The 20,211-nt window shown below is 38.5% G+C and overlaps 2 protein-coding genes across 3 annotated transcripts in view; one reads left to right on the forward strand and one right to left on the reverse strand.

The window, feature by feature from the left end:
• The first annotated feature begins 412 nt into the window (after positions 1-412).
• ARG1 (arginase 1) lies at positions 413-11,867 on the forward strand. The gene is made up of 8 exons (XM_045499632.1): positions 413-546; positions 4,284-4,356; positions 6,886-7,060; positions 8,590-8,749; positions 9,946-10,040; positions 10,362-10,466; positions 10,909-11,045; positions 11,268-11,867. Exons 1-8 carry the CDS (start codon positions 490-492, stop codon positions 11,432-11,434), a joined length of 969 nt encoding a protein of 322 aa, XP_045355588.1. The 5' UTR covers positions 413-489; the 3' UTR covers positions 11,435-11,867.
• A 1,735-nt stretch (positions 11,868-13,602) lies between these two features.
• The window catches only part of MED23 (mediator complex subunit 23), a 44,730-nt gene continuing 38,121 nt past the window's right edge, over positions 13,603-20,211 (reverse strand). For both annotated transcript variants that reach the window (XM_045499630.1, XM_045499629.1), the window contains 4 exons: positions 19,081-19,295; positions 18,007-18,127; positions 17,131-17,262; positions 13,603-15,279 (listed from right to left, as the gene is read on the reverse strand). In XM_045499630.1, coding sequence (XP_045355586.1) covers positions 15,112-15,279; positions 17,131-17,262; positions 18,007-18,127; positions 19,081-19,295 — 636 coding nt within the window. In that variant the 3' untranslated portion in view covers positions 13,603-15,111. The remainder of the gene's footprint in view (positions 15,280-17,130; positions 17,263-18,006; positions 18,128-19,080; positions 19,296-20,211) is intronic.

Here is a 20,211-nt window from a genome sequence, read left to right on the forward strand (position 1 = left end):
TGAAAGACCGACTCACCAGGCCCAGCCCTGTCCCACACAGGAGGATTCAAAGGCCTGGAGGAGGCAAGTGCCCTGCCCCGAGTTGCCACAGCTAGAACCGTGGTGCTACTTGTGTGGTTATGATTAATTGGTTGTGATTAAAAAAGATTATCATGATTAGGAAATCAAGGTTGTGGTCAGGAAAGAGTCCAGTCATTCAGCTGACTTTGTAAAATGGGATGAACCGGTGACATGAATAATCTCACTTAATTAGAGACTTGGACTTCAAAGACTCGTGGAGATTCCAGGTCTGAAGAATTCGCAAGACATCCCGGTTTGACTGTCATGCTTTGGTGCAGCGGGTGGAGCCAGTCTTCCTCATTAGAATAAGGTAAACAGATTCGACCCAGTTATAAATGGGGGAAAAAAATGTGTGCCCTCTGTCACTGAGGGTTGTAGAAAGCGGTGCCTGGCTGGAGAACTCAGTGCAGCGGAGAAAAGGGGCAGAGCATGAGTTTCAAGTCAAAATCCATTGGGATCATCGGAGTGCCTTTCTCAAAGGGCCAGGTGAGTAGAACACCCGGCTTTGAATAACTGGAATTTATCACAGAGTTTCAGACTTTAGAATTAGGAAAGTGTTCATGTCTGGTTAAGTTCAGTTCCCTGGTGCAACTGGGCCTGAAATATATATTTTAAAGTCTTCTTACCCTTTTGCAACATTGTAGAATTATGATCACCATGTCACCTATCCTGGTGGTTCCTAATCTCAGCCACAGCCCGTTCTATTTGAACCTACTAAGTTTTTCTTCTTATTGTTTAAGAGAACATATTTTTATTTGAATGGAAATGGACTATTTTTGTATTATAGCTATTCACTGAGATTTCCATGTTCTTGTGGTTTTGGGTTTTACAGTGCATACATAGAGGGCAAGAGGATTTTAAGAAAACACATTGGTTTAGGGATGTATTAATACCTAGAGCCATTTCATAGATTGGCAGCAATTTTCAGACTTCTTGTAATTTGCATAACCTAAATGTTATTGCTTTATGCAACTTTGTGACTGATTCACATCATTTGAGGGCTTTAATGCTTCTGTGAAAGTGTTAGTTCATGGGCTGGGCAGAACCCTTTGTGTAGCTCTTTTTGAGGGAGGAAAAAAGAAAGAAAAGAAAATCCAACTGGAAGTTGGCGGTATTGAAAGGACCGATGCATTTATGAAATTCCCTGATTGCCAACACATGCCAGGAACATTTCATTACATGGTCTTTTCTTCTGCCTGGGCACACTCATTCTGGCAGATAGACTGTGATTATGGACACCTTAGGCTCCAGGATGCATCTGTGCTTAAAGGGGGAAATAAAGAACAAAAACAAAGGCAACCTGACAAAGCGAATTGAAACTCCTAGGGGTGAAACTTTGTCACTGTTGTTATTTCAAACGGGGTCTTCTTTGTCTCTTTGCCCATGTAGGCCGTACTTCGCTCCTCTTAGTTTTGAACCTGCGCTTGGCACTCTGGCATTTTATTGCAAAACAGATTGGGAGAGGTCAGAGGGTAGAGACCCAAACTGCATTTGGACTGTCAGTAAATACGGCAGCACTTCCCTCCTAGTCCTTTAAAGCTCTCTCCCGAATCATGGGGACATTTGGCTGACGGAGAAATATTTCTTCTAGTGCTGGGGTTAATCGCAAAACCCACAATATACTCGCCTATTCTTGGAACAGGTTTTAACAAAGACAGAATTAAAATAGCTGACCAAAAGGAAGGAAAGGAGGGAGGAAAACAAAACATTTTAGAAGGAAGGAAGGGAGGCCGAAGGGAGGGAGCAAGGGAGGGAGGTAACAGCCTGAGCATACTCTGGCCCCTGGACCTCATCAGAGGACCTTATGCTGATAGGGATAGCCCTTCAAAGGGATAGTATTTTGAAATACAGCCTGATGCATTTTCCATTCTTGGTATTTCTTTTTTTTTGTTTTTCCCTACAGCTCTTCCCCTATTAATGGCCCCATGAGAATGAAGCTTACTGTCTCGCAGTAGTAAGGACGCAGAGATATTTTTGCACTAAGCCATAGCATAGAGGGAAATGGTGGTCAGCATATTAGCATCTCTCCTCACCTAAAGGAGGTAGAAGTCTGACAAACAGGCGAAGGAGAGGATTAGAGGATTAGGATGAGGAGAAGGTTGAGTCTGAGAAAAGCCTCCGTCCCCTGCCTCACTCCCTCGAAAGGCAGTGAGGGGTGGGGGAGAGGCGATGGCAAAAAATGAGGTATTATATTTATTTTATAGTTAACTGAGGATCAGAGAGGTTTAGTAATTTGCTAAGTTGCTAGCCTTGGCTGTGTGGTTCCAGACAGGATTGTATGATTCAAAGCCTATGCACCTGACTTGTGTTGATGCCTGTAGAGCCACAGCATACTTCACACTTGTGGACATTTAGGGATCTGGACCCAGCTTCAGAGTCAGTAGAGCTAACAAAATGATTTCCAAACTGGGCGGATAAACCAAGCAATGAGGAGATACCAATCGTGAGAAGCATTTTGAATCAAACAAATAAAGAATGATGGAAAGAGTCACTCTGGGAAATGTAACCACTGAGTTAGAGCAGATATAGTGTCAACCAAGGCGTCTGTAAGACTTGTTCTAAAGCTTGAAAGGAAAGGGGAAAAGACCAGGGAGTTTTCTCAAGGTGACAATCTGTGAGCACCTACTAAGTGTCAGCCCTATACTACAACATGTAGCGCCGCAAGTGGAAAGAACATTGGACTGAAATCTAATAAGGAGGAAAGACAAAGCAAGCAAGTACAAAACCAAAGGCAAAACTTGAGCCAAGCAGAACTCTATTGAGGTTTAAAGAAAGGGAAATTATATCTGCTTGATGAAGGATGTGTGTGTGGGGCGGAGGGGGGGAGGGTAGTCATTCAAGAAGGGAATGGAGAAAAGGAGCAACATGTGTCAGGAACAGGAATTTGACATTGAGGATTTGCCTAGCAGCCAGGGTGAGTCATCTGGAATTAGGTAGAAATATTTGCTTCGTTTGGTGCCATAGCCCCAATCCCAGGGATATAGACACATGAGCCTTTGGGCACATCTCATGGGACAATGCAAAATAACGTTCTGTGTCTAAAAGCCTTGTTGGAAATTAGAATCAGAGAGGTGCATAAGAAAATTGTTTCTTAAGACTTCTATTCTGCCAGGAGTCTAGAGAGGATTTATTGCAAGAAGGAAGTGTGTTCGCTTTTCTGATGTAAAAACAGCAAGAGGGGCGCCTGGGTGGCGCAGTCCGTTAAGCGTCCGGCTTCAGCCAGGTCACGATCTCGCAGTCAGTGAGTTCGAGCCCCGCGTCGGGCTCTGGGCTGATGACTCAGAGCCTGGAGCCTGTTTCCGATTCTGTGTCTCCCTCTCTCTCTGCCCCTCCCCCGTTCATGCTCTGTCTCTCTCTGTCCCAAAAATAAAAAAAAAAAAAAAAAAAAAAAAAAAAAACAGCAAGAGGAGAATTCTTGTCAATGGTGCCTAAGCAGGTCAAAACCTGAAATACCAGGCTGGTCTTTGTGGATTCAGCTCCCGAGTGATGACGTTCTGCTGCCTGCTTTCTCCCCAGGAGCTTGCTAACTCACTGCCATGAGGACATGCACGTAGGGCTCTCCTGCCTTGCTTTTTTTTTTTTTTTCCCTTATGCTTTTACTCAAGTTTTCCCCTGGGTTTGCAGTATTTTTCCATCCCACCATCCATTTTCCTGAAAACCTACTTGTGTTGCAAGACTCTGCTGAAATGTCACCTACTGCATGTAGCCTTACCTGACACATGCTCTGTCCCCAGCTGAGCTAGGAGCAGCCTGTTTTTGTCGTTACGGCATCTTGTATCTGCATTGAAGTAACTCTCCTAGTACCGTAATTGGGGTTCAATATACAAATTCCATATTAGCTTATGAGTTACCCCAAGAAAGAAGCCCTCTCTTTTTCATGATTTTCTATCAGAGTGCTTTCGCACAAAATACGTGCTCACCATGTTGATAACATGGTGTCTGTCATGGGGAGAGGCGATGCAGGTTCTGGAATCCAAAGAACTTGGATGTGAAATAAGGTTCTGCCACTTGTTATCTGTGTGCCCATAGGAGAACTCTATAACCTCTCTGATTCTAGATCCTCATTTTTAACATAGGACTAATTCAGTCTGCCTTGCTGTGATGATTAAATGAGATGGTGTAAATTCCCGGCTCTGTAGGAACTCAACTGATTAAATAATGAGAAGAGTTTCTATTGTGGGCAGCTGATCATATCTGAATTATTTTATTGTTTAATTGTTCAGCCACGAGGAGGCGTGGAAGAAGGCCCTACCGTATTGAGAAAGGCTGGCCTGCTTGAGAAACTTAAAGAACAAGGTAATTTTTCCATTGAAAGACGATCAGCCTGGGGTACCTGGGTGGCTTAGCTGGTTAAGTGCTGACTCTTGATTTCGCTCAGGTCATGATCCCAGAGTCGTGGGATCAAGACCCGAGTTGGGCTCCATGCTGAGTGTGCTGCCTGCTTACGATTCTCTCTCTCTTTCTCCCTCTACCCCCTCCCCAACTTGTGTGCTCATGTGCTCTCAAAAAAAAAAAAAAAAAGGTACAGGCTCCTGCTGGAATGGGGTATATCTGGAATGACATTTATCACACAGAATTGCAGCACTAGTGATAACTTTAGAAGTACAATCATATATATATATGTACATATATATATGTACATATATATATATATACATGTATATATATATATGTACATATATATATATATACATGTATATATATATATGTACATATATATATATATATATATATATATATATATATGACAGTGTGTGGAGAAAATGCTCAGTAAGTATTGTTCGGTGAATATCTTCACTCAGGTATTTTGTCTTTCCTGCCAAACTTTTTACTGTATAAGAGAATCTGTGTGCAAGAACTGGGGTTGGGTGGGTGGTAAGGGAGGTGGGGGTTTGCAAATGAAAAGTAAGGGGCAGCAGGAAGTACAATGCTAGCAAGAGGACGCCTGTTTGTAAAAGGAAATAAATGATGATGTTGAGGATGATGATGATGATGATAGTACCTGGTGTTTGCATAGTGTATATGTGCGTATGCACGTACATATACATTCACATACACATACGTGAGCAGACAAAGGAAAAAATGATATAGAATTTAAAAGTACAGGCTAAAGCAGATGTTGTCTTTGCATATAACATCCTGATGAAGTATCGGAGAGGACACAGGGCAACTGGAACCCTCCCGTTTCCAGTGGGAATGTATAATGATAGAGCCACTTTGGAAAGCAGTTTGGCAGTTTCTCCAAAAAACATACAGTTGCCTTTTGACCCATCAAATCTACTCCTAGGTATGTATCCAAGAGAAGTGAAAACACATCCCCACAAAGACTTGCACTTGAATGTTTCTAGCAGCATTATGTATATAGCCAAAAAAAAAAAAAAAAAAGAAAAAGAAAACAAAATGCCCATCAACTGGTGAATGGATAAATGACAAGTAATACATCCATACTATAAGATAGTACCCAACAATAAAAAGGAACAGACCACTGACACAGGCAAGGACATGGATGAACTTCAAAGACAACATGCTAACTGAAAGAGACCAGACGCAAAAGACTACCTACTGTATGACCGCTTTTACGTGAAATTCTAGAAAAGACAAAAGCACAGCAACAGCAAGATGACCAGCAGGGGGGCCTACCTTGGGGTGGGCGCAGGGCATGACTGAAAAGGGGCATGGGGGAGTTCGGGGGGCATAGGGGAAGTGTTCTAAATCTTGATTATGGTGCTGGTTACAAGACAATAGATTTCTAGAACTCGTTGACCTGTACACTTAAAATGAGTGAATTTTAGTAAATAATAAATAAGAATTAATTAAATAAGAATAAAATAGTAAATAAGAATTAATTAAATAAGAATGAAATAGTAAATAAGAATTACACCTCATGAAGCTGAAAAAAGGAGGGAGCTAGAGAACAGAAATGTTGGGTAAATGGACTGGACTAGTGTCTCAGTAAACAAGCATCATTTGGTCAGATTTCATATCAAGTTAAATCTCTTAAAGGTGTTACTGAATCATGGATATGCGCAAGCATATAATAAATACGATATACAATGACTAGTTAGATCAGAACACTGAACTGGTCCCATGTCAGTTTTACATAAAGCTCTCTGTACCTTGAAGCTTAATGCAAGGCTTTCTAGCAAATGCACCCATGTCCTTAGGAACTTTGGGTTACCTGCAATTTCTCCCTATTATAAAAGTATAATAATAAAGCCTTTATTTCCTGAGTTCACTGAAGTGTTAGGCTCATTGCTGATAATATACTTATTGAATTTTGATACCACCACTGAGGCAGGTCCAATGCACAGAGGACAGAGCTGAGCTACTTCAGCAAGTGACAGATTGGATTGAAACCAAGGACTGTTAATTATAGAGTCAGGAAACTTAGAAAATACTAGTGTATTTCCTTCTGGGCATAAATGCACACGCACACACATATTCTTCTAAAAAAACTATTTTTTATTATAAATACAAGACACGCTTATTGCAAAGGTGGAAAGAACATAGGCAGAGAGAGGGCCACAGAGAGATCAAGAGAGCGAAGCCACTGGTTAAGCCCAAACCAGAAGATTATCGCTGTCATACTTTAGTGTCCAGCCTAATTGGATTGATTCCACAAGTATCGACTGAGAGCCCGGTGTACAGCTGAGAGGATGACGTCAGGCAAAAGTAGACGTGGATTCTTCTGCCTTTGCAACTTTTACAGTCCTTCCAGATGCTTTCTTTGCTTATAAAAGTGCAATTTTGTAAATTTGGAATCATCATACACAGACTGTCATCTTTTTTTATGTAGTAACCTGAAACTTTTGGTGTTAATTACAGGGTGTGATGTGAAAGATTACGGGGACCTGCCCTTTGTTGATGTCCCTAACGATCCTCCCTTTGAAATTGTGAAGAATCCAAGGTCTGTGGGAAAAGCGAATGAGCAGCTGGCTGGTGTGGTGGCAGAGGTGAAGAAGAATGGAAGGACCAGCCTGGTGCTGGGCGGAGACCACAGGTCTTGTTTAATGCTTTTCTCCATGAAGTCTGGCACAAATGACATGAGGGAGGATGACCAAAACCATGAGGAGAGAGAAAATATGAAAGGGAAAGCACTGATCAATACTTTATACCAAATTTTCTGCCTTTTTTCCTTTTAATTGCATTGGTTGCTACTTTCTTTTGGAAACACAGACTCCCCTCTATTTGAAGTCTTGCATTATCTTTATTACAGCAGAAAATACATGACATGAATGGATTTCCGTAAACAATTCCACACAAACTTCCATTCCGAAATAAATAAGCATGAGGAAGTCACAGCCAGCTCATTGTACTTGATACAATAATAGGGTAATAGGAACAACTTATTTAAGTCAACATTTAAAGTCTATGCTGCCCATTATAAAGGTAATATTTTCAAATACTTGAAACATACACACACGTAAATAAGATTGTAGTAATTTTAGCTTCCTAACAACCATTTCAAATGAAACTGAAATTCTGGCATATTTCTTTCCTGCCATACTGTTTTTATTGTACCTGATATTGTTTACCAAGTGCGTGTGTTATCCTATACGTTATTCTTAACCTAAAGCACAGATTTCCTTATGTTACTTCATGATATAGATAGGCATAATTTTTATTGTTGCATAATTTTTCATCAAGGTATTAAAAATCACTATACATATCCACATTGTCAGATACTCAGGTAATTTTCAAATTTTCACGATTATAAATGTGGCAAAAATATTTTTGTGCATCAACCTTCTTAACGTCTACCCTCAAGGTCGCTGGATACATTATCAGAAGTCTGATCAGGTCAGAAAGTACAACATTACAATCACTCTTGATGTAAGAGTCAATCACCTCAGCTCCTTGGTTTCCCCTAAAACTCAGCTGAGAAACTGGGGTTCACTTTCTTTTTAAGTGGAAACATTTGTAAGTGGAAATTTTAAGAGTGGCAAATAGCCTCAAGACAAGAAATCTGAAGGGAAAACAAACATCAAGCTGAGTAATCAATACTCAAACTTCAAGCAGAGGATCTGAGTGTTGAACAGTGAGTAAGCACCCAGGATATCCTGGCTGAAATGGATACAAGGATTTCTGAGTGATACTCTCCAATTGTAAAATAATTGGATTTTAGGAAAAATTGAAGTATTTACCAAAAGAATTGAGAGTACAGAAAATCAGCCTGATACAATATTGAGAATTAAATAGTGTCTCATGCTAAGGAATTCGTGTGGTTAGTGTTTTATACAGATTTATTTTTTTGGCTTAAATAATAATTTGCAATTTTATTAGAAGGTGGTTTCCAAAAAACAAAAAAATCACAAGTTTTTTAGCAAGGCCATTGATGCAAACATAACTTGCTAGCAATTAACATAAGCTATGATTTCTCTTTTAATTGGCAGCTCTAATTAAAAATCTGTCAGAAATAGCAGCCATTTTGACTTAAAGGAAAACCAAGTGAGAGCACTGAGTTAATAATATGATGGATGTCATAAACTGCAAAGCTGATGTTTACACAAACTTTTTTTTCCTGTGTAGTATGGCGATTGGAAGCATCTCTGGCCATGCCAGGGTCCACCCAGATCTCTGCGTCATTTGGGTGGATGCTCACACTGATATCAACACTCCACTGACAACCACAAGTGGGAACTTGCACGGACAACCTGTGTCTTTCCTCCTGAAGGAACTAAAAGGAAAGGTAAAAGGCTGGTTGGTATTCTATTACAGAAGAATCATCGCTTTAGCAGAAGTTCAGGAGATAGAAAGGAAAGAAGAACCCTGTGCCATCTTATTTGTGGTGTGATCTCAATCCATTTTCTCAGCAGTCAATAAGCAAAGGGGGTGGCAGATAAGGGTAGTGAGGCTCTGTGCCTCTGCCGTACATGGTAGTTTGCAAACTGAGCTTACATATATCTTCCCTTTTGATTTTTAAACTACCCTCTTTAGTAGGTGGGGCAGAAAGTGATCCTTTATATAAGCAAGTTAGCAGAGGTTCAGAGGTTATAACTTGCTCAAGATCACATGCCAAGTACATGGCAAGGCAAGGGCCAAAACCGGTCTCCGACAACCTGCGTCTTCCTACTGCATGCCACACAGCCTCTCATTCTTACCGAGTGTCCCCTCCACGTCATGGGAATTTTCAAAAGTGTTTTAAAATGTGGATTACAATGGCTTATTATTTAACATCTTTACTGTGAGAAGTTCATATCTACACCGCAAGAAGAACTACCTCCTGTTCCCTATAAACTTCTTTTCTAACACATATGACATTCCAGATTTAACATTGTGGTTCATAATTTTCATTGATATTCTGTAGCATATCAATAAAACAATTTTTATTGATATAGCTGTAGTATGTTGGTCTTTATGATGATCCTTGGGGATGCAAATCCCCTTGTTAAAGGCTCAGAACTGATGACCAAGTGATAGGTTTATAAACTTACATGGGAACAGCCATCCCTGGCTCTGGGACATTTGGAAAGCAACCAAAGGGCTGCCCGAAAATTCCCCCAGTCACTCTAAGCCATCCTCTGGGATTAAGTCCTTACTGATGAGAGAAAGAAGGAAGCTACAAAAGTAATGAAAGCACACTGATTTCTTTATGGCAGAATTTTGGGAAAACAGGGTCCAGTGGAATGGGGCACAGAGCAGGTAAATGCTGACAAATGATTCAGGTCAGGTCTGGGCCACAGGGTGAGGGTGGGTAAGCAAATGTAGAGTGCCACAAGGGGAGGCAGGCATTCTCTTCTGAATTTTGTACTGTCTTTAATGATTGCCTCGAAACTCGTGTTCTAAATGTAAGATATACGCAGTCCAATAAGTGCCCTTTACTTCTAAGGTAAGATCTGCTCAAGAATCATACATGTTAACCAAATGGAAACATTGCAATTTTAGATCCCTGATGTACCAGGATTCTCGTGGGTGACTCCCTGCATATCCGCCAAAGACATTGTGTATATTGGCCTGAGAGACGTGGATCCTGGGGAACAGTAAGTTTAATTCCTTGATGCGATTTACCTTTGCTTTCTCCCTTTTGCATTCATGCTGGTCAAACCTGTGACACAAAAATTGTTTTAAGTACCAAGCATTATATCGATATCTATATATCCATATAAGTATTTATGTATATAACTCAGGTGAATTTTATATTGGCTTGCTGTTAAAAATACATTGATATATACATATAGGTCACAGAACTCAAATATTAAATGTATCATACCACAACGATCTTTTCTTTAAAAGGAAACAGTAGTGCATAGAACTAGACTCTTTATTAATTGTAGGTTATATTAATATCTCCTCTTTCATAGCTATATTTTGAAAACTCTGGGTATTAAGTATTTTTCAATGACTGAAGTGGATAAACTGGGCATTGGCAAGGTGATGGAAGAAGCACTCAGCTACTTACTAGGAAGGTAGGTACGATCCTTGTAAATATTACTAAAAAGACTTACTACTGATGTTAATAGATGTTAAGTTATTAATAAGGACTCTATATAAAATCATAGAACTTCACTGGATTGTTACTTTTGATGAAACAAGGTAAGAACTGTATTTATGTACTACATATTAAACCACTAACTTTAAACTGAGTTTCCTGGGGTGCCTTGGGTGGCTCAGTTGGTTAAGCGTCCGACTTCAGCTCAGGTTACGGTCTCATGGTTCATAGTTCGAGCCCCACATCGGGTTCTGTGCTGACAGCTCAGAGCCTGGAGCCTGCTTCAGATTCTGTGACTCCCTCTCTCTCTCTGCCCCTCCCCCACTCACACTCTGTCTCTCTCTCTCTCAAAAAATAAGTAAACATTAAAAAATTAAAAAAAAAAAATTAAGCTGAGTGTCCTTCCCACCTCTTAAAAGAAAGAAAAGGCCAATTCATTTGAGCTTCGATGTTGATGGACTGGACCCATCCTTCACACCAGCTACTGGCACACCAGTCCCGGGAGGTCTGACTTACAGAGAAGGTCTCTACATTACAGAAGAAATTTACAAAACAGGTAGGTAAAAACTGGGGTGAATACAGAAGCAAGTGTACACATGGCCAATATAGATTTATACCGCCCTGATCTCAAAGTAAAGGCCCATCGGACACTTCCAGAATGCCCATCGCATGATGCAATCCCCACCTCTTTACACTCCTGGATAATATTTCAAGTCAGGTTACGAACTAAAAACGTCAACTATTTAACAAATTACATTATTTTCATTTGTTATTACAGGGCTACTCTCAGGATTAGATATAATGGAAGTGAACCCATCTCTGGGGAAGACACCGGAAGAAGTAACTCGAACAGTGAACACAGCAGTAACAGTAACCTTGGCTTGCTTTGGAGTTGCTCGGGAGGGTAATCATAAGCCTATTGACTACCTTAACCCACCTAAGTAAATGTGGACATGCCATGTAAATATCTCATAGCTAATGTCATAATTAGCCAATCTAATAACTTACTTAAGCTTACAGCTATTGCCCCAATGATTTGATCTTTCCAAAAAATCTTCTGCCTTGGTAATTATTATTAAAATTAGTATAAACTATCAATTCCCTCTGGTATGAAATTCAAGACTTGGACATTCTAACTTCTGTGAAATTGAAAAGTTTGTATTTCCCATTTTGGCAAAAGACATCCTTAGAGAAGGAAACGTTCACTTCCAAATAAAATTTGCTGGCATTAAAAACAAACACACACCTGTTTAAGCCCACACATGTAGAATGGGACTCCTGATGTCAGCAGATTAAGCTCACCCCACCTGAAAGGGATCATGTTCTTATGTTGTTCAAAAGATGTGATTTTTATAATAAACTCTCTATATTAAGGTTCTCTCATGTCTACATGCTTCTAAATACATGGAATTGCTAAGGATTTAAAAAGCCACAGTGAAGTCATCATCCTCAAAATTCTGTAAGCCTAGTGAAATGAAACTCTGGCTCTGGTTTCTTCAACTGCAAAATGGGCAATGATAGGGCCTGGGGAATCTTCACATTCATTAATGTTTGACGATCATGTTTTACTTTTGTAAAAACCTCAGACATGGTGTTGGTTTATATTTTAAGCAAAGCTTCTATTCACGTAGGCTTTCTGGAGGCCTACCCTGGAGGTAGAAAAAATAAATCAAATTGCTATTGTTTCTAAGATCTAACTCGGATAGGAATTTCACTTAAAATGATCTGTGGCTTCCAAACTTCTCACTTTTACTCATTGCAATTAGAGTGTATCTCATTAGCTGAAATCCTTAAACACCCTGAAAACTCATCTTGGCTATGGAATATAGTGAGGAAAGTGGAGAAAATAAATGAGAGTAAACCACAGTTGACCCTTGAACAACATGGGTTTGAACTGCATGGGTCCACTTATACACAATTTTTTGATACATACAGTACTGTAAATGTATTTTCTTGTCCTTAGGATTTTCTTAATAACATTTTCTTCTCTCTAGCTTCATTGTAAGAGTTCAGTATATTATATACGTAACAGACAAAATGTGTGTTAATTGACTGCTAATGTTATCCATAAGGCTTCTAGTCAACAGTAAACTATCAGTGGTTAAGCTCTTGGGAAGTCAAAAGTTACAAACTTTCGACTATGTGTGGGGGTCAGCACCCCTAACCCCTGTGTTGTTCAAGGGTCAGGTATATAATTAAAACCAGGGAAGCAAACTCTTCCCCCTCTCCCCAACTTACATAGAAACTCAAATGGACTCTGTGATGAAGCAGGTCCCATGAAAGGATTTTTATTGTTGTAACAGCTATGTGTTAAACAGCCCCTATCACCTGATTTTTCACAAGCAATCCAGAATTTTATAAATTTTTTTTTTCTTTAACGTTTATTTTTATTTTTTTGGGACAGAGAGAGACAGAGCATGAACAGGGAAGGGTCAGAGAGAGAGGGAGACACAGAATCTGAAACAGGCTCCAGGCTCTGAGCCATCAGCCCAGAGCCCGATGCGGGGCTCGAACTCACGGACCGCGAGATCGTGACCTGGCTGAAGTCGGATGCTTAACCGACTGCGCCACCCAGGCGCCCCGCAATCCAGAATTTTAAATCTAACTGTTGACATTATAGACTCTGTCAGATACGTATTTTACTGAATTACTTTTAGGTCAAAGCAATTATGATACATCTTACTATAAAGTATAATGTTCAATACAATAGCCACGTGGGGTTATTTAAATTATTTAAAGCTTAATAAAATTAAAAATTCAGCTCTACACTTCAAGTGCTCAGTACACGGACCTTCTGACTCTTGTACTGGACAGCACAGATACAGAATATTTCCACCACTGCAGAAAGTCCTATGGGACAGAGCCACTCTAGATTACTATTCATTTTCAGAAAGAAAAACTTTGAGGATGAAATGAATATAAAGGTGATGTTTTTCCCTCAGGTGCATTCTAAACCCAAATAAAGCTTCTATCTTCTTCTAATGTCTCTGATTAACAATTCTTTTAAAAGCCTATTTTGGGAAAATCATATCCCCTTATTTTTAGCTAGAGAGGAAACAAATGGAATTTTTAATAAATTAACTGGAATGTATTTGTCCTTGAGACAGTCACACTGATTTTCACTTCCTTTATTCTGTTTGTGTAATACCAGAGTCACAATTATTCCATTCTAGGATCTCAGAGCAATTTATTCTTCAAGTCAGTAAGAGTAAGTGAAACTATGCCAAAAGGAACACTTGAAATCATTTCTGGCATAACATTTCTGGAGAATTTTAAGGAAATTATTAACCTAGAAAAATTACTTATACCATTACATACATTTTAAGCCAGACTTGCATGGCAAATAAAGATTTAGTGATTACAATAATATGAACCACAAAGAGAGATCTAAGAGAAATGTATTCAGAAATAAAAATCTAAAATACAGTTGGCCACATTTCTGATTCTTTAAAAAAAAAATCAGTAACTCTTAGTTCCTAGGTCAATGTCAGGAAAGTGGAGAAAATAAATGAGAGCAAACTACAGTTTATTAGGTCAGTGTCAGTCACCAAATGCAGTGTACAACCTGTAGAAACAGCCCGGTTCTCTTGCTACAACCTAGCCAGCATACTGCCTGGAACACAGCAGACACCCGTTCAGACTGAGTAATTAATCAGACAGTTTACTCATTCAACAGATTTTACTAATTATTTTCAAATCTTATAATCTTAACGCCATTGCCCCACCCTCCCCAAATTAACAGTTTGCCTCTTAAAATCTGATAAATCATAAAGAACCACAATGTATGCTATAATTAAAAATACATTAACCTAAGAATTTCAAGAGTATAAAAACTGAAAGAATCACATCATTGGCCAGGTGAGAGTGTCAACCTGGAAAAGCAATTAATTTACTTTTAGAAACAGAGATTGGAGAATCACCATTTAAGTATTATTTTATTAAGTTTATGCCTTTCTGTATTATTTTTTTACATGGCTTTGAAACTCATTTCATACAGTAAGTTCAAGTCCATAGCAAAAGCAAAAACTTGCCAATCTGCCTTAATAGAAATGTTAGCCCATTTCTTTGGAAATCTATGGTAAAAATTTTAAGCCATTTTTAAAAGAATAGGAAACTGTGTTTGCTCCTGCAATGAAGTGAAAATTCGAGTCCTTTACTTGACAAAAATCTCCTATCCCAAAGATACACCAAGAGAGATTTATGTATAAAATGATTTGTAATAACTATTTCACATGTGTGTTGCCTTTAAAACAATGTATTTGAAAGCAGAAGTCATTAATAATAAAAATTAAAAATAAAACCGGGGACTAGATAGGAAAGATTGAAAGTATCTAGTAAGAGTCATTTGATCATAGATACCTCAGTATTCCTAGGTAGCTCTAATAAATTGTGATGGATATGAGCAACATGTAGTTTATCTCTTAGAGACACAAATACAGGTAGGGAGATGGGAGTTGTAAAGTATCAACAGATTCATCATTTGAATCAAAATAAAACAATCTGAACATCACTGCTTCTACTGTATCTCTCTCTATGTAGCAGGATCATGTTCAGATTTAATAGATTTGAGTCCACTTCCAAAGACAGATGTGTTTTCCTTTTCACCACGGTACACCCTGCCCTCACTGGGTGACCGGTAAGGACACTGGCACCTGATTAGACTGAGGTGCTGGAGACCCACTATTTATGGCTTGTGGGGGCACTGCAGCTGGTTCCATCTTGCTAATGTGTGTGATGAATCGAAGACGAAGTTTTAAAGCTGGTTTTAAGTTACAGATAATCTTCTCTACCTGCGAAATAAACACATTAAAAAATACTTTAACCAGAGAACTTCAATTTCCCACCTTGAAAGAAGTGACTTATACATATCTGGAGATGATAAACTAGGGAGTAGAGTGGGCTGGATGAGGAGTTTCTTATGTGTTTCAGGTTTTAACAAAAGCAAATAAAATTCTCGTACACGAGGAAAAAACTGCATTCTCCCTCACACACATTATATGTTATATATGTGTGTATATGTGTGTGCGCATATACCTATACATGCATACACTTACAAAAACATACCCACTTACCTAGCTAGCCAGTCATCTCACTGTCAAAAGCTAGTATAGTGTACATTACGCGTTCTTCATCCTTTTAAAACGCCACCATCACAGAAGCATGAAGCATGATTATACTTTGAAGTTCTTTGAATAACTTATGTCTGTAACATTTATCAACACACCTAATTTTTTGGTTTTGATTTATACTTGGAATTGAAACAAAATAACGTTATATCTGCTTTTACTTAGGGGCCTCCAACTTTGGTTTTGCCTCAGGTCATGATCTCACGGTTTGTGGGATCAAGCCCCACCATCGGGCTCTGAGCTGACAGCATGGGGCCTACTTGGGATTCTCTCTCTCTGTGTCTCTGCCCCTCCCGTGCTCACACCCTCTCTCAAAATAAATAAATAAATAAATAAATAAATAAATAAATAAATAAACAAACAAACAAACTAAAAAAAAAAAAAAAATCTACTTTTACTTAGAAATAAAAACATCAAGTAGTTCCATGGCTTTCTTAGCTTCATTCAAATGCTCTTTGATCTTACCAGGAAAAATCAGCCCATTAATGATTTTTCCTTTCTGTATTCCCTGGTGTCCCAAATATACATATTTTTCAGGCCTAAATATAAAGGATATGCTAAATAAAACATTTCTGTATTGGTTCCCACTCAAATCTCCTTGACAATCTTGCTAAGGCATAAAGGAATCAACATCCTCCCTACCCCATGTCCCTAGGTCCAAGGAAACAATCCAGTAGACTAGGATTCATGTGTTTATATATCAACTTACCTTCCTTTCCTACCAGAGAAAGAATAATATTAAGGTATGGAGAGGAGTTCACCTGCCTTCACCTATCTGCCCTACCTCCATCCTTCTAAAAGAGCCAAGATTCTGTTTCCTACAGATAAGGAAACTCAGTTATGATTCAAGGACGTCCTTGCCACTTTCCAGTGACTTTACTAGAAAGTAGCTCTTTATATGTTGACTCAGAACGTGCTTCCCTTTAACTTCACTGGAGTTTGTGTGCCCTTTGAAGTGACACAGAACAAATCTAATGCCTATTCCAAATGGCAATCCTCCAAATAGTGAGAACATGAACAATTCCCTGGGACTTTGACAATTCATGTTAAGTTCCTCCAGTTCCTTCAAATACCCTTTCCGAATTATTCTCGTGATCCCCCTGGCTTCAGTTTTCTAGTCATGCTGCAATATGTCCAATGTCCCCAGAGTGTACCCTAATCACTGTGGGGGAAAAGCAGGACCTCCTTTACTCTTCACACCACACCTCCCTGGTCTTTTCAAAAAGTAGTCATACCATACTGTTTCTTTCTAATGAGACTACTATTAATCAACAACCTCGGTCTTTTTCAGATGCCCTGCTGCAAATATCAAGGAGGGAAAGTTTGAGAAATGATAACATGTATTCACTATTACTTTATACGTGCAGAATAATGTGTTCATATAGCCTAAAAAGGTCTAATAACATCAGCCTTCTCCTCTTAAAAGAAAAAAAATTAAAAATCTCAAACAAAAGTATATCATCACATAGTCAAGTTGTCTAAACTAAACATCATTAAAAGATAAAGTTAACTTACTTGTTCTTTTACGCTGTCACCAGTAAACATATACTTCATATGATACAGGAAGTCACAGATGGGGTCCATGTAATTTAAGTGGGCGCTACACTGGTCTACATTCAGCAACATGTCATAAAATGCCACACCGATCTATTTAACAAATAATATAAAATTATTTAAATGGGCAAAAATGTTCAGTAATTTAGAATGATGCAGCTGGACTCCATTACAAGACAAACACAGAGGGATAACATGTTTGTTGAAGAATTGTCGCTGATCATACAAACCTCTATGTGCATGGGATATATATGGTCTGCATTAATAATGGAATCCAGAGTGCTACAAAACTCCCCCAATAGGGCTTAAACGTAGTTTCTCTTTGTAACTCAGGAATGTCGCTTAAAATTAAGAGGTAGACAATCTCCTTTGTAGAAACCACTTCTCAGTGTCTGAGATAACCACAGTCTCAGAGATACTTCAGATTGTACCTTCTTAGTTCCATTTGGTGGCTCATACTTTAAGGTTCTATTCCTGTCTCATTTTCTTTTCTCTATACTCTTGTAAGACTGACTGACTTCATCCATTTCCATGATTTTAATCAATTCCTCTGCACTATAGTGCAGGCTCTCAAATGCACTTCTTCATCTTAACTTTCTTCTCAAGCTTGATAATGGTTATTTCCCCTATATTTCCAATTCAGTACATCCCACACCAAACTCATTATAGGCATTCTAAGTTACAGGCACGCTAAATCCTCTAAAATTGCTTTTAGAGCCTATTAAACTAATTTCACTACTAATGGTTACGATATGCAGGTTGGAAAACACTGGGAAATAAACTTACAAAGATCTTTTAGGACTTAATCTTATCACAGAAAAGCCAGATTTTTTTTACCTCTATCATACATCGAGTTCTCTCTTGCTGAAATCTTTGTAAAAATGGTCCCACAAGATGATACACATAAAGCAACTGGAATTCAGTTTTCACTATAGGAAGAAGGACTTCAGTGAGAAACCTAAAATTCGAAGATTAAAAATAAAAATTTCCTGTGACTTTAAATCATTTGAATTATTTGAACTTTGCTGATGTAGCCTACCCAAGCATTTGTAAAATTTGTAATATTTTTTAAAGTTTCTCTTTCTAATTAATCTTACATTTCTCACTGGCTATTATTTTCATTTGATTATCAAAATAAATTACTTCAGATTTAGGAGTCATTCTCAACAGTACAATTACTGAGTGACAGAGGGGAATTACAGGTACCCCCGGATCCCCTGAGTGCTTTCTGAAAGTTTGCATCATGCCACTTTGCTTTTACAAAAGACCTACATTATTATAGCGATGTTTTTTTTTTTTTTTTTTTTTTTGTAAAAGCAAAAATTCTCTTTGGTCTTCTTTTGGTTTGCAAAAATAGGTACTAATATAGGTCTTCCATAAAAGCGAAGTGGCGTAACATGAACTTTTAGAAAGAGTGGGATATGCTTCACTTTACGCCATTTTGGCTTATGAAAGGTTTCACAGCAATGTTCTACTTTTGAATAGTAGGAAAAACATGTATCTGAAATAAAAAGAGAATGGCCAATCTAATATAAATGCCATACTCAAGAAATGTGAATTTAAGTAATACCAATTGTATAGTCAAGAAAAATAATCAGAAAACAGGCTAATATGAGTTATTCAGTTCAAAATACAACTTGTGAGATATATTCTGGAAAAAGCATGCATTTGACGAAGTCTCCTGAAACTGTGATGGAAAACTAGATATCAGATTATTTCTTGCATATACAAATTAATTTTTACAGACAATTCTGAAATTAAAGAGCTTCCTCATTATTTAGAAACTCTATGTAATTAAAATTCACTTTGCAAGTTGTCCTATTGAATAAGATGCATACCTCATGTGTAAATGAGTTAAAAAACACACAAAACAAAAAAAGTCCAATTTATTTAAGAAATCATAATACCTACTTGGGAATGAGAGAAAGTTGCCCAATGCTGGAATGGTGCCACACAGCATGTGCGAGAGCTAATGTATAGCTGCAGCTCATCTCGGAGTAGGACTGATGACAAGCAGTGAAATCAAAGAGGCGGAATGGATAGCCAACCCACTCTGACTCAGAGGTCAAGCTGGGACTGCTGATAACACTCACAATTCGATCATGAAGAACAATCCAATATGGCTCCTTTAAAATGAGAGGAAAGCCTGATGAAAATGATCACTTATCCAGTATTCCACCCCATTTCTAATATTCCACTCCAAAGCCTAACTTAATGGCACATTATCATTCTTTAAAATTTTTTACTTATCTAGCTTGTGTTTTTGTGTAATGGAGATTTTGAAATCAAAAGTGAGTGGTTTCACAGTAAGTCAAATACAGTTAATAAGAACCTGGGGATAAGTGTCTGTGAGTTAGAGGGCTAGTATCTGATACTAGTGTATGGAAAATTGCCCTTACCAATACCTATTATACAGACAACACTGGTACACATATATAACTCACAGATAAATATAGATATTTTGGAGGTGTGCAAGGAAAAAATGATTCATAGAGGTGCATAATCAAACAAGTTTGGAGAGCACAGAGTTAGATAATGTCATTGATATCGAAAGGTATCACAATAGACAACTGAATAGTGCTAAGTAGACGCATGTGAGGTCACAGAAGGGAGACTTCACATGAGGGGAGGTCCAGGAAGGGTTCACTAAAGGAGCAGAACCTAAGCTGGCAAAGAATGAACTGGCTTTAGAGAAGCTGACAGAAGGAAGATGGGCTCTGCATAATGTCTCATTCTATAACACATCAGAAGTACCTCAAACATATCTCAACAAGTGTTATTTGCATGAGTGAAAGGCTCTAGATATGTAACATGTTAAGTGGTCAAAAGCAGATCAGAACTAAGGTTGGATAGATAATGTAAGAACTAAAGCTGGTCAGACAAAGGATACCGAGACCCATTGGTCAGGCAGATTTTTAGATCTGAAGAAGGCAAACAAAATAGTCACTGTAGGTGTCTGAAGCAATAATGATATGAAAACTTGAAAAATATGAACCACTTCCTTAATTGCATGATGTCCTTATACAAGGGCATCTTACATGC

Source organism: Leopardus geoffroyi, chromosome B2 (assembly GCF_018350155.1).
Source record: "Leopardus geoffroyi isolate Oge1 chromosome B2, O.geoffroyi_Oge1_pat1.0, whole genome shotgun sequence".
NCBI classification, from domain to species: Eukaryota; Metazoa; Chordata; class Mammalia; order Carnivora; family Felidae; genus Leopardus; species Leopardus geoffroyi.